This window comes from Cygnus olor, chromosome 1 (assembly GCF_009769625.2).
Source record: "Cygnus olor isolate bCygOlo1 chromosome 1, bCygOlo1.pri.v2, whole genome shotgun sequence".
Lineage (NCBI taxonomy): Eukaryota > Metazoa > Chordata > Aves > Anseriformes > Anatidae > Cygnus > Cygnus olor.
Window position 1 is genome coordinate 34545849 of NC_049169.1, and position 13551 is coordinate 34559399.

General features: G+C 33.5%; 1 protein-coding gene across 4 annotated transcripts in view; it reads left to right on the top strand.

Moving 5' to 3' along the window:
* Positions 1-9340, top strand: part of SLC16A7 (solute carrier family 16 member 7) — an 86432-nt gene extending 77092 nt beyond the window's left edge. For 3 of the 4 annotated variants that reach the window (XM_040552070.1, XM_040552059.1, XM_040552088.1), the window contains one exon: positions 1570-9340. In XM_040552070.1, the coding sequence (XP_040408004.1) occupies positions 1570-1841 (272 nt within the window). In that variant the 3' untranslated portion in view covers positions 1842-9340. Of the gene's footprint in view, positions 1-1041; positions 1546-1569 lie in introns of those variants that run through there. The other variant, XM_040552077.1, reaches the window with a different exon arrangement.
* Positions 9341-13551: the final 4211 nt, after the last annotated feature.

Genomic DNA, 13551 nt, shown 5'->3' on the forward strand with positions numbered 1-13551 from the left:
ATAAAAAACCACAAAGATACTGAGATTCCCAGTCCTGTGAACATACACCACACACAAATAAGCAATGCCAGAAAGGTTAGCAAGACCATATGTGCCTAAAAGCCATTACACACGTCCACGTATTTTAAGGATTATTCTCAGTATCTGTATGAAAATAGCATTCTTGAGTGAAATTTTAAATAAGCCAAAGCTATTCCATTTACTTCAATAAAATAATATGTGTAAAAGTAAATGTTCAATAGTCCACAAGATATTCCGTATTTTCCTCGTCTTTTAACATATGAGTTCATTGTGTTAATGGCAGAAGAAATGCATTCTTCTCACACAGACTCTTCCTATGCCACCTAGTGGGGGGAGTGAGCCTGTGAGTTATAGAGTCCAGCCTTTTCATTCCAGCTGTGAATTGATATTAATATTAACTCTAAGGATATCAAATCTAATATTAATGCTGCAATAGCATATGTGAGTATTTTTCAATATATTAGGTTTGCAGACGTTTTGAAAGGCATGCATTTGTGCTATAACTGTATGAGTAATTGATTTCTTTTGTTAAATAGAGACAATGGGGAAAAGCTAAATTCCAGTTTCGGCTAGTTCATATCCTTTAAAATACTATGCTGAATCTCATTTTTAATGTTTTGCAAGACTGTTTAGAGATAAAAACTGGTAAATAGTACTATTTACACTAATAGGTGAAATATACACTTGCAGTGCTACTTGAGTTTTTCCTAATACTAGGCTTGTGAAATAAAGAAAAGACTAAAATAGTTTGATGGTTTGTAAATGTGTCTCAGGTGAATTATGGCATTATGGCTGCAACCCAGTAAAAGCATCTAAATAGATACATTGTAATGGACAGGTTATCTTTTGAATTTCAGTGCTAGTGTAGCTGAGTTCAGAGCTAAATACTTGGGTATGTACAAATGTTGATTAGGGAGTTGGAAAAATCAGAAAGAATGGCTCATAAAGTGGAACCACACTTAGATTTTATTTTCCTTGTTGTGACCAAACTAATCTGAGAATTGTGAATATAATTTTAAGGTACAGGCTTCATCAAAACTCAGCAGCTGAAGATGATGGCTGAAGGGACAAGCCTATCTCACTCACTGGAAAATAAAAATGAAAAGCAAGCACTGGATTCACAGTGACAGCAGCCTAAGAAGGCACATTCCTCCTCATCCTATTGTCTGTATGCAGCTTCTGTGAGTGTCAGACAGTCACTCCAAAACAATAGGAAACAAAATTAGGAGGTGAATAAAATAATAAGACAATGAAAGAACGAAAATGAAAGAACTGAAACTGTCTGTCATTATTCATTAAGCTTTACTTATTTCATTCTTCAATATTTTATTGTTGTGTTTGATTCCAGTGACAATCGGTAGTTTAACCAATACAGGTTTTGTTAGAGGTCCACTCTGTGTTCTATAGAATTTGAATGCATTGAAAATGCTTTTCTGCTCCAACTTCAAATCCAGGCCATATATAAATATTTTCCTAGAGAAATATTTGGATTGTATTGAGTATTCTATTCTAAAAATGCTTTTCTCTCCTCTTGTTTTTCTATTCCAGGTTGGTTAGTGGATGTTACTGGTGAATATCAATACATGTATTTTGTCTGTGGAGTGATTGTGATTGTGGCCAGCATCTGGTTGTTCATTGGCAATGCCATTAACTATAGGCTTTTGGCAAAAGAAAAGAAGTTAGAAGATGAGAAGCAGAAAGCTGAGAAGAACACTGACTCGAAGGAGGCAGAGCCATTAACAAATAATGAGAACGAAGATGCTGCCAGCAGAGCAGACAAAGCTCTTGAAGATCCTTCAGAAAGAGAAACCAATATTTAATCTGCAATGTAGCTCAGAAGGCAACATTTATGACTTCCATTAGAAATATGCCTTCAACACACAGGCCAGGTTTTCTGGTAATAATGATCAGTCACAATATTGGATGGGAACAGATTTTTGCCCCATGGCAAGACTCCAAGTTAAATTACTATCTACAGTTTATTTATTTCAGAGATACAAAATTGAGGTTGCAGAGGTAGTGACTCCATGCAATGAGCCCATCCAAACTATGACTCTGGACAATCAAGAGTCAGGTAAACCACACATAAGACTTCCAGTGACGGTTTTGTTTCAAAAATACATCTAATGCAAAAGTATCTCTTACTCTTATATGGGAGGATACTTTTTGTTCATCCTTATTGTTAATGTCTGCAAAAAAAAATCTGCCCAAACTGTACTTACCACTTATGTCAAAAAACAATATAAGCTCAAAGGTCTGTTTCAAAGGACACAGGAGTACCTGAATGAAGCACAATGGAAACTTTTTTTCTCATTTGTATGCCCACTAGATCAAAATATACATTATGCCTGTATAAAGAATTATAATGTGGATATAAAAGTTAAGGTTGGAAGACAAACAACTGGTGGGTACCATCTCTAAAATGCAATAAACAGCTGAATTAGAATACGTTCTGGAGGTTATTTCCTCCTGTGATAGGTGGCTATGTTGTACTTCAACAGATACATTTGAACACGGCTCACTAATTTGAACTAACCTAAATGAAACAATTTTGAACCAGGATTTACATTGCTAACAGGAGCATCAATTAGTTTGTTCAGTTGCATATTCCTGTATGGTCGAAGGAACTGGACCAGACTGTGAAGCTTTCTTTCTACAGGGACTAGATTAACCCTGCTGACTAGATTTAACCTGCTGATGTTAAAAGGATCCAGGCCACCCTTGGCTTTTGTGGCCTGAATCAGTTTCATGGCAGTGACATCAGTGTAAATGCTTGGGTTTATTGGCAAGTCATCGGTTGATGGTCTCCTAAGAGGAGATGTAAGGTCTAACTGATCCTGATCCTTGCAGACAGGTAACTTCATACTAGTTCTCATCTCCTTTTCCCATGCATTTAGTGAAAAGCTACTTCTTTTTCATATTGCTGGTTTAAACAAGAATGCTGCAAGGCACATTGACAGTGCCAGTCTGGGAGCTTTGTATCAACATACCAGTTTTTTGTGCAGGGTATTTGATCTTGTGTCTATGGTTTCACACATTCACTTACACCAATTAAAATGTACACAATTTTTCCTTATCATTTATGTAAAGGAAAACAAAGCCTAAAATTTTACTTTACAAAAATGATTTAGCATTGCAATCTTCTGAAGGTATTAAATTAAAGTACTTCTATTCTATTTGTAGGTAAGGAAAGGTGGTATTTGTTTTGGAGAGTTGTATATAAATACTTGGGACGTTGTGAAAATTAAGGGTCTGATTCCTAAAACATGCACTGTTTATGCAGGATACACATACATTCAGTTTAGGAAAAAATAATATCTTTCATTTTAGCCCTCTTTTAAATCTCAAAAAGTTGCAAATATGTTGGACTGACAGATGTTTTAAACACACTTTGAAGTGCCAATAACAAAAGAAGAATAGTAAAAACTAGCAGATGTTACTGCTTTTGAGAGAGCAGTTTCTTAAGAATAGTGTTCAATACAATTAATTTCATTCTTTTTTTTTTTCCTTTTTTTTTTTGTCCTAAAAATATTGATAGTGCTTGCCTCTGTTTTGCAGGGTTATCATCATATTTACTATGATTTTCCACAGTAGTGCTGATCTTTTTCATTATCTCAGCAGTTTTGGGGAAGAGACATCATGAATCTACTGGCAACATGGTACAGAAATAAATGTCTTTACCTAATTATGTGCAGGAAAATGAAACACCTCCTACAAGTTCTGTAGGTACACCAGCAAGAAAATAGTTGCATTTCAGAGTTTTGGGAGAAAATAAGGGTTACATGCTCAGATTTGAGCAGTGAACTGTGTAAAGGAGAATGATTTAATCTCAGTAAAATTCCAGTTCCTTTGACAACCCTCTGTTTCAGAGAAGAAATAAATACATTGCACCTCTTTCCAAGATGTAGTCCTGCCAACACCCCATGAGGTAAAAGCATTTCTCTGATTTTGGCTATATGGGCTTAATGGGTGAATTCCAGGATCCAGTCTGTGAAGGCCCTACATGCCCAGAATCAGAAAGAGAGGAAGAGTTTCATAAACACTAAACTTTCATACAGTTAGGAATATCAGTTATAAATGTTGGATTGCAAAAGATGAACTGAAACTTCAGCTAAAGAGTAGTCATCAGGAACATCACTCTGTTCTTTCTGTTCTTGACAGCAAGTGGTAGGAAGGCAGAGATTATTTGAAAGGAGTTGAATATAGAGGCAGAGCCAAAATGACTGAGGTGCTCATTATCTCTTTGGAAAAAATAAAAAAAAATAAAAAAATGATTAAAAATACAGGGTAGAAGACAGCAAGTGTCATCTTTTGATTTAAGCCTGTTAAAAGTTGCTGTTGGGTAAATAAGAGACTCAGAAGAAAGATGATAAAAAAAAGGCAAAAAGGCTCTTAGGAAACATGCAGGCAACTAACCTGTTCTCTGTAGGATTGCAGAATACACGTGGCATAGGAAATAAGGGAAAAATAAGCTTCTTTGAGCCATAGACACACCTGACCATGAGTAACAAAAATGATGTTACTGTCTCAGAGGAAATCAAAATTTATATAAACACAACCCTCTGCAGAGCTCCTGCTCTTTTATTACCAGTCAATTATGTTACGAATGAAAGAGCTGCTTCACCACCACTCACCAATATACAATTTTTAGTCATATAATAAGGTAAAATGCTGTAACAAGCAACTGAAACAATATGAAGTGTGAACTGACTCAAGTGAAACATTTCCTTACACCTCTTTCATTATTTTTCCTCTTAAAACTGGCAACAAAACAAAACAAAACAAAAAATCAGAATACACTTGATATAGAGGCCCTGAGCAACCTGATCTAGTGGGGGCATCCCATCCTATGGCAGGGGGTTGGAACTACATGATCTTTGAGGTCCCTTCCAACCTGAGCCATTCAATGAGTATTATGGAATTCTGAATCCAGAGTGGGATGAAGAAGATTGGAACCATATCTATGCAAACACTGCCTGGAATTAAAAAAATATGTCTTCCAAGTAACAGGTTCTAAAGAGGCAATTGCTTTGAATATGTAGGTCTTATTTCTCTTATTTCTAAAAGTAATAATAATAACAAATAGCCTTGCATCAATTCTATACTAAGCAGCAAAGTCTCAAAATGAGTATAACTTGCTTACAACCCGCTGAATATCATTCTTACTAGCACTAATTTTTACTGCATCTCATTTGATCATAATTCTGCTTTCAGAATGAGACCTGGTTATACACTGTCTCTCTAAATCCTCCTAGTTTCTTTTAGTTACCTCAGCCTCCAGTGTGGACCACTGCAGGGTCAAGATTAAGAGATGCCTCTGCCCTACAATCAAGAAATGTGCTCTCAAATTTGAAGATGTACCACATGCATCTGTTAGGCAGTACGGAGTCTGTAGTCTCTGTCAGTCAATGCAAGCAAATCCTGAGTTGGTCTTAGTCTCCTTTATACTTCAGCCTCTTCAAACCTCTGCCATAGTGTCACTGAGTTAAATTATCATCTTAATTGTATCTGATCAATCAAGTAATGCCAAAATCTTAAAATTGGTAGGAAAGGAGATTGATCAACCTACATCAATCATATTTTTCCTTTTTAACATCAAGGTTAAATTTCAAACACTTTCAGACTACATATCCAGGTACTTTTATCTCCTTAGGTTTTTTTTGACAGCATACTTCTCTAGTAGCTGGAGGGTTCTTCTGCATTGCCCTTTCCAACTCTGGAGAAAGACTTCTCACCAATAATTCTCAGTACTTGTTCAAGAACAAACGTTCACCCTTGCCACCTCTCACCATTCAACTGTGCTTGCAATTGTTACCAGTTCTGTATCTCCCTGAAGTTCACAAAAGTATTTTTTTTTATAAGAAATGTTGTAGCATAAGTAGTTAGACTGCAATACTTTTATTTCAGGAGTGTGATTTGTGAACTGTTTTGGAAAAAGTTATCTTCAAATAGATTTTTGTTTGTTTGTTTTTTATTTACTTTCTCCTTATGAGAATAAATTCAATGTTACTTGGTGCTGAAGTTAATGACAGCAATTTCACTGACTTCGTGATTCAAAATTCACATTAATTTTAATTATTTTTTTTTTCATGCCAGCATCCAGTGTACTTAAAAAAAAAAAAAAAACAACACTTGACAGTGTGTACATAATTGTTTCTTCCAGAGAAGTCTGTAAAGAGTCACAAGCTGTGCTGGCAAATGAGGAGTTTCAAATGTTTTTTGTACAACTGTTCATAAAGATTCCATGAAGCAACAATGCATCGTATACTCACTTAAGAATCAGGATTAATCTTACTTAGTTTTACCAATGTAGAAATCATATTGATTTTATTTCCCATTAGAAATGCATACCTAATTGCAATTTTTATAATTTCATTTCCACTCTCATTGCTCTTGAAGGTTCTCCCCACCCCCAATTTTCCATTCTGATGTGACACAAAGATCTCGGACCTGGCATGTACTGACTTTTGTTAAATGCTTTCTTTTCATTGTCTTTCCTCAATTGCCTGAGTAATGTTTTTCACTTGCTACTTTCAGGTCTGTATGGTTGTGGGGAGTTATTATTCAGATATTTGGTAACCTACAGATACAACATAGCTAAATTGGGTGCAGTCATCAGGATTTCATTAAACAAAGCAAATTATCATTTTTTTTTTAGATGAACTTGCTGTAACTGATACTGACAATTTTGCCTAAAACAAAACTGGCAATTTTTGTTAGTTTCTCTATAGATTACTATTTTTCTACTCACAATGAGGGATATAAAGGGAATTTTAAAAAATACTTATTATTATCAGAGATGACATCAATTTTAACAAGGCTCTCTGGATTTTTTGGGGGAGCGGGTACTTTTCTGATATTTGTGCATATATACTTTAAAAGCCTTTGCATGTATAGACACCTTTTAAATCACAATTTGCATAAGTATTGCTATATAATTTCAACATAAATTGTATGTTATTATTTTGCAAATCATTTTTTTCTCTGTCATCTACCTCTCAATTACAGTTTGGAGATTTGCATGACCCTGGAAGAATACAGCTAACAAAAGCATAGTGGTAAAACATACAGATTGTTATAAAGTCTCCCCAATATTTTTGGCTTACAGTTATAGTCTGTTATATTCTAAGGCAGTGCATACTGATGACCAAATTCTTTGAATCAATTGGAATAGTTTTTAGTAAGTATGAATTAAGCCATACTGGTATAGTTTTTACATTACTGAACTGGTGTAAAAATTCAAAGTGTCATAAAAAGAAAAAGAAGTGTAAAAAGTGTCATTTAAGTATCCAAAGTCTACTGCCCTTTCTGTGAGATGAAGCTGCCTTTTTTTTTTTTTTTTTTTTTTTTCCCCCGATATCTGAATTAATGGAATCAACTAAATGGAAACATTACATCATTAATACATCCACAGAGTTTTAAAAAGTATTACAGAATACTTCACATTCTTCGTCACCCCTAAAAATAAATAAATAAAATTATTTGATTTAGAAGTCATACAGAATTTTAACTTTCTTTCTCTTTGTGGGGTAGTTGGGGAAGATGATCACAAAACATTGCACCGGGGCCAAGGAAAAATGATTGTTGTTCATATCCTCTTTACAAAAACAGAGATGATTGTTTCTTCAGAGATACTCTTTTTAGTCTGCAAACCATTCTTGCCTTCTAGGACCTAGTACAGAGTCCACTGAAGCCAATATAAACAAACTATCAAAATGAAAGAACTTTATGAAACATTGGAAATGATCTGGCTGCAGTGGAGGCTTCAGCCTTATTTTCTCCATATCAAATCTCAGGAATGTCAGATATAAAACAGCAAATGCAGGATTTGTTGCAACTGGCAAATTTAGCTATCCCTGCATAATATTCCTAATGAATCAGTTCTTAAGTTAACGCACAATATGTATTGTTTTAATAGTCTGTAAATAAACAAAAACAAACAAAAACCATTCTGAATGTAGATTATAAATATAGGGGATATATTTGAATATATATCTGATCAAATCTGTTCAACCCCTAAGGAAATTATCTATTTCCTTTCAAGCCTTCCTTCAACAGTTTAAAATCCTTTTTTATTATTATTATTTTTTTTCCTTGTTTTTCTTTCCAGAGCAATTAGTTTGTGTCTTTTGGAATGTACATATTAAAATATATATATAAGGGAATATAGACGCACACATGTGTATGTGTGTATATATGTATTCCCCTATATATACAACTCTAATTTATATATATTATATATATTTGTGTGTATATAAAATATATATAATGTTTTAGAGTAAGTTGCATACTGTGCCTGATAAACATATTTGTAAACAGATAAAAGACTGCAGCAAATGACAGAAAATTTTAAATGTTTTCTACAAGAGTATATTTTATTATTTCTCAGTTCCTGGTGGTTTCATTTATATTAGAAATTCATTCAGAAAACTGAAATATTCCGTAACACTAATATTTCAATCATGACTCACTTCAAAGTTGGCTTAAAATAATTGCGAATTTTCATTGTTGTTAGACTGCAGAAATCCTCCATTGTAGAGATGTTGGTTGGTTGGTTTTGCTGTGGAAGTATTATCTACTTGATCTCTGAATAGACTGTAAAATGTAGACTGATTTTTTTCTGAAGGTCAAGATCATATGAAATAGTGATGGACATGATACTTTTGTAAAAACTATGGAAAATGAGGATACTAAAGTCCCTGCAAACAATACTCCCATAAAATTATTATGGGAAACTCTCCAGAACACGAGGCTATAAAAAAACTGACAATTTTTTGTATCTTTTCCACATTTTGTTTTTATTTTGTCTGCAAGTAGGCAAGTCAGTGAAATGTCTACATTTGTCTCTGACTCTTAAAACATTCTACCTTAAAGCTTTTTTGAGAAAATTTTCAGAGTGGTACATAAAGCATTTAAATAAATACCCTTCCTTAAGTGTGACATAGGTGTATTTTCCACTTACTGCTTACGTGGAAAGTTTACCATGTCTACAATCTACCAATAGAACTTGGTATTGCTATGCAATAATTCAACATGCAGTAGCCATTGTTGTTGACTAACAGATTTTTTTCTTCCTTTTTGTATTTCGCAACACTGTATGGTTTTTACTTGAATATATTGGCTAGGCTTTTTGTTTTGTTTTGTTTTGACAATCATTTATTAGCTAGAGGTGCTATTTATGTTCCAAAGAGATCTGGGTGGATGGTAACATTCTCTTTCTACATGCCAAATGCATTTTTGACCTGACAAAATTCATTGTTCATAATGTATATTAACCCTGTAAAATGCTTATGCACTGCATTAAATTGTATTTAAATGCATTCTTGCTCATGAACCTTTATTCTAGGCCTGTACTAGTGTCTAATGTCCAGTTTGTCCATATATATTTATGGAAAAGTACAAGGAAAAATGTGTATGATAAGCAATTAAAAAAAAGAGAGAGAGAAATTAAAATAAAATTTCCATGTAAAGTTTCTGAAAATGTAAGAGCTTCTTTTTTTAATTATTTATTTTTTTAGTAGTAAATGTTTTGCAATTTTAAAATGTGCAGATATTCATAGATATATTCATAGAGTCACTATTCAGATTTAGCTAAGATCTCAAAATCACTTATATTTGCATACAGAAACAGAACTAAAAATTTTCCTATGTCGGAAGGATACTACGAGCCGTAGAATGTGCTACCAGCCCTTTGCTATCCCTAACTTCTCTGTAATTACAACTAAATCTTATAAATTACTCAGAAAACATCTGGACACCCATTAGTCTGGTTGGGACATTTTTCTATATTCCATGTACATGCAATATCATTCATTTATCACTATCAGTCATTTTCATACAGAAGAGGAATTTGTCCATATGGCTTGAAATAGTGGATATAGAAAACTCTATTCCTTCTCATCTTTCTAAGTGTTTCCAGGTCTTATGTATTTGTCTATTGGCTTAAGGTTATGGTTGCTTGCCCCAGTTAAATTAGTGTCTATTTACAGAATGTGATTGGGTATTTAAAATTAGAGATATTGATTAATATCCTTTGCATACAGTTTATGAACCTTCTACACAGAAGAACAATAAGCTAGTAGGAAACAAAGGTGCCAAATTTTTTAAGAAAGTTGAACTATTGAATACAAAAAAATAACCGAATATGAAAGCAAATGACCTTTATTTTTAGATTTCTAATAACTGCAAAACCAATTTTCAAATAATGTTATCAATAATTCTCTTGATATGGAAATGTTGATTCAGCTATCAGAGTATATTTAGATTTTGTTTAGATTCTAGCCTCGTGTAATATTTACATATTTGAATATGTGTAATATTCATAAATAATCAATTTTGAGACATAGACCAAAGACTAAAATTAAAATTGAAAATACAGAGTGGTAAAAGAAACGGCAGAATGAATGTAGTCCAATACTGCTCTTTCCCATTTGTTTTCCATGTGAATATAATATTTAACCTTAATCAAAGACATTGTTGCTATCACTTCCATGGCTAAACGTATGTTGCCTCAATGAATCCAGTTGCTTGACTAAAATACATTTCTGATTAATAGACACTGACATACTTGACCAAACATACTTGTTTCTGAGCATTTGTATTTTGATAGTTCAGTGGCAAGACAGATGGAGACCTCAGTCTGTATTTTTCTTTCTCTAAGGTCATCTGTTTAGAGCTGTAATATGTAAATGGACCTGGAGGGTAATCAAGTTGTTTCTCCTCTTTCATGTGCTCTTCTCCTCCTGACTTTTCCACACTGGCCATGCTGAAACACCCATCAAGTAAAGTGATACATTTTAGCTGCTAGACATTGATTTTATTTAAAAAGCAAATCAAAGCTAAACAAAATGAAACAACAACAACAAAAAGCACAAACACCTAAATAACAACAGTAAGAAAAAATATTGTTGCTTTTTCAACATCTTGGAAAATTAAGAAGAAGTGTCATGTGATAAAAAGCATCTCTCAGAAATTTCTTGGAAATGGCCAAGACTCCATAAAGGAAAAAAAAAAAAAAAAAAAAAAAAAAAAGCATGACTGGAGGACGTATTGTTCAGCTTTTGTAAATGCCATCCTTATATACTGAAATATATTTATAATATAGTAAAGATTAGATGCTATTGCTTTGATTTTTTTCCAATTTTAATTTGAATGCTTTCAAGTGGTAGTATCATCCCCATCTTGGTATATCCCCTTCAAGGGGAGCCACAAGGATCATCAAGTTCAACTTCTGGTTCCGCACAATATCATTTGGACACTCTTTATGTCCTTCTTACGCTTTGGCTCCCAAAACTGCACACAGTACTCAAGGTGAGGTCACACCAGTGTAGAGCAGAGCGGGACAATCCCTTCTCTCGACTGGCTAGCAGTGTCGTGCTTGATGCAGGGTATAGTTGGCTCTTTCGGCCGCCAGGGCACATTGTTGACTTATATTCAACAGAATCTATCAGTATTTTGCAAGGCTGTGTTTTCTTACAAAATATATGAAGTTTCTTTCTTTTAATGTCTGTTTTTTTTTTTTTTTTTTTTTTTTTTTCTGAATTTGATTATATATATATATGTATGTATGTATATATATATTTCCCCCCCTGTAAATTGTTCAATTATAGTAAATCAAGCAATAGCTGGGAGTCCATTTTCTGTATGAAACTGTTGCCAATTTACTGTGAAACCAGAAAAGTTTTGGTGCCTTCTATACCAATGATACATACTCCCAGTCAGGTCTTACGGCTGTTGCACTTCCTTTTTTACTTTCATATCAGTTTCATAAGCTGGAATTGTGCACAAACTATTTGAATTCTTTAATGTCTATGGAATTGGAATGAAAAACTTGCTAATACATCTTTTCTTATTTCTTAATTTAATTCGGACACCAGTTCATCAACACAATTTATTTTGATTTTATTGTCTTCATCAACATTCATGGAAGCCTGCAAAAGAAAAAAAAATGCTGTATATAATAAAATTAATTTAAATAGTATTTGAAATTCAGAGCATAAAAGTCATGTGAAATATTTAGGAAAATATTTAGGAATTATTCAAAATCTTAACACTCTAAAAAGTTTCTATTAAAATAAGTTTAAACCAAGCAGTAAAAGAAATAACTAAATTTTATGTGGTCATATTTTCCACCAAATAAATATTTACAGAAATGGTCCTTTTAAACCCTAAAGCCATAGTTAGGCATCAAAAGAAATGGCAAATTTTTTTAAGTGTCATACATATATCAGTTTTTACTGACAAAAAGTTTATTTTGGAGAACAGTGATTCATTTTGCCAACCATCATAATATACTTTGATTAATAACTGCAATTCCATTTTGCCTGAATGATAGATGAGTAGCATTTAGGCAGTGCAATTATTCAGTTCAATCAATGAACTGAATAATTGAGAAAAAAATGGTTGAGGTTGAATGTAACTTTTTTTTTTTTTTTTTCCTTCAGAAAATGTGTTTCTTTGCCTTAATTACAAAACACATGTTCTCAATTACATTTTGGATCTTTTGAATGGAAATAAAGGAAGATTTGGATACTACTTATAAAACAACAGGATTCATTGATGATCATATTATTCATTCATACAAACAGACGGATACAGTTCTTCTGCCTGTACATTCTGTGAATGTACTCATGATCCCCTCTTCCAAAAAAAAAAATTGAGGATTAGTGAGTGAGTTGCTGTCCTCTGCTCTACATAATTTTTACTGCCACAGTGACTGGTAATCTTTTGTTCCATTTCACATGGATGAACGCTAGCACCTGGATTATAAGTCTTCCAACAGTGAATATTTTATGCAAGTGAAAGAGCACCAGTGAAAGAACTTTCTGTTACTCTCCAGCCAGAAAAATCCTATGGAATTGTGTTTGGGTAATATTGTAGGAAATGCATTGTTTTAGAAAGATACAGTATGCATCACTTCTGAAAGATGAAAAAAATAGATTGTATTGATGATCTCTTTCTTTTACTTGGCTGATGTACATTGCAAACAAAAGGTTTAATTTTTGGATATTAATAAAATTCACAGTCAGATATTTTGTATTTACATGGACACTAGATTTGTTGTATCAAACTCAGAGCCTGAGATGATTGAAAATGACTACCTCACACAACTAGATATTTCTCTTCCCATCCTCAAATCTAGAGATGTAGAAGTTCAGTCTGTATACAAAAAGAATCCAAAAAAAAAAATGTGAAATACTGCCCCAAAGTAGCAATTATTTTCCAAGAGATTTAATCTGTCTAGAAAGATTTTCCCCACAAGTTAGCAGCGTCACTAAATGATCTCAATTCAGGGATCAAGTGAAAAGATACTAAAAACTCATTCCTAAACTCTGCTTTAACAAAAGCAGCAGCAGCAACCTGGAGATTCAGTGCAGCTGGTAGAGGGTGGCAAGTGGGCTTTTGGCAGAAGTATGTAGTCACAGGCTTTCAAAAGTGTGACATGCTTAATAGCCTTCAAAAATTTGAGATTAACACAAGTTTGCAGCCAGCAGACCGCTTGAAGTTCTGCATTTGCTGCAGGGCATCATC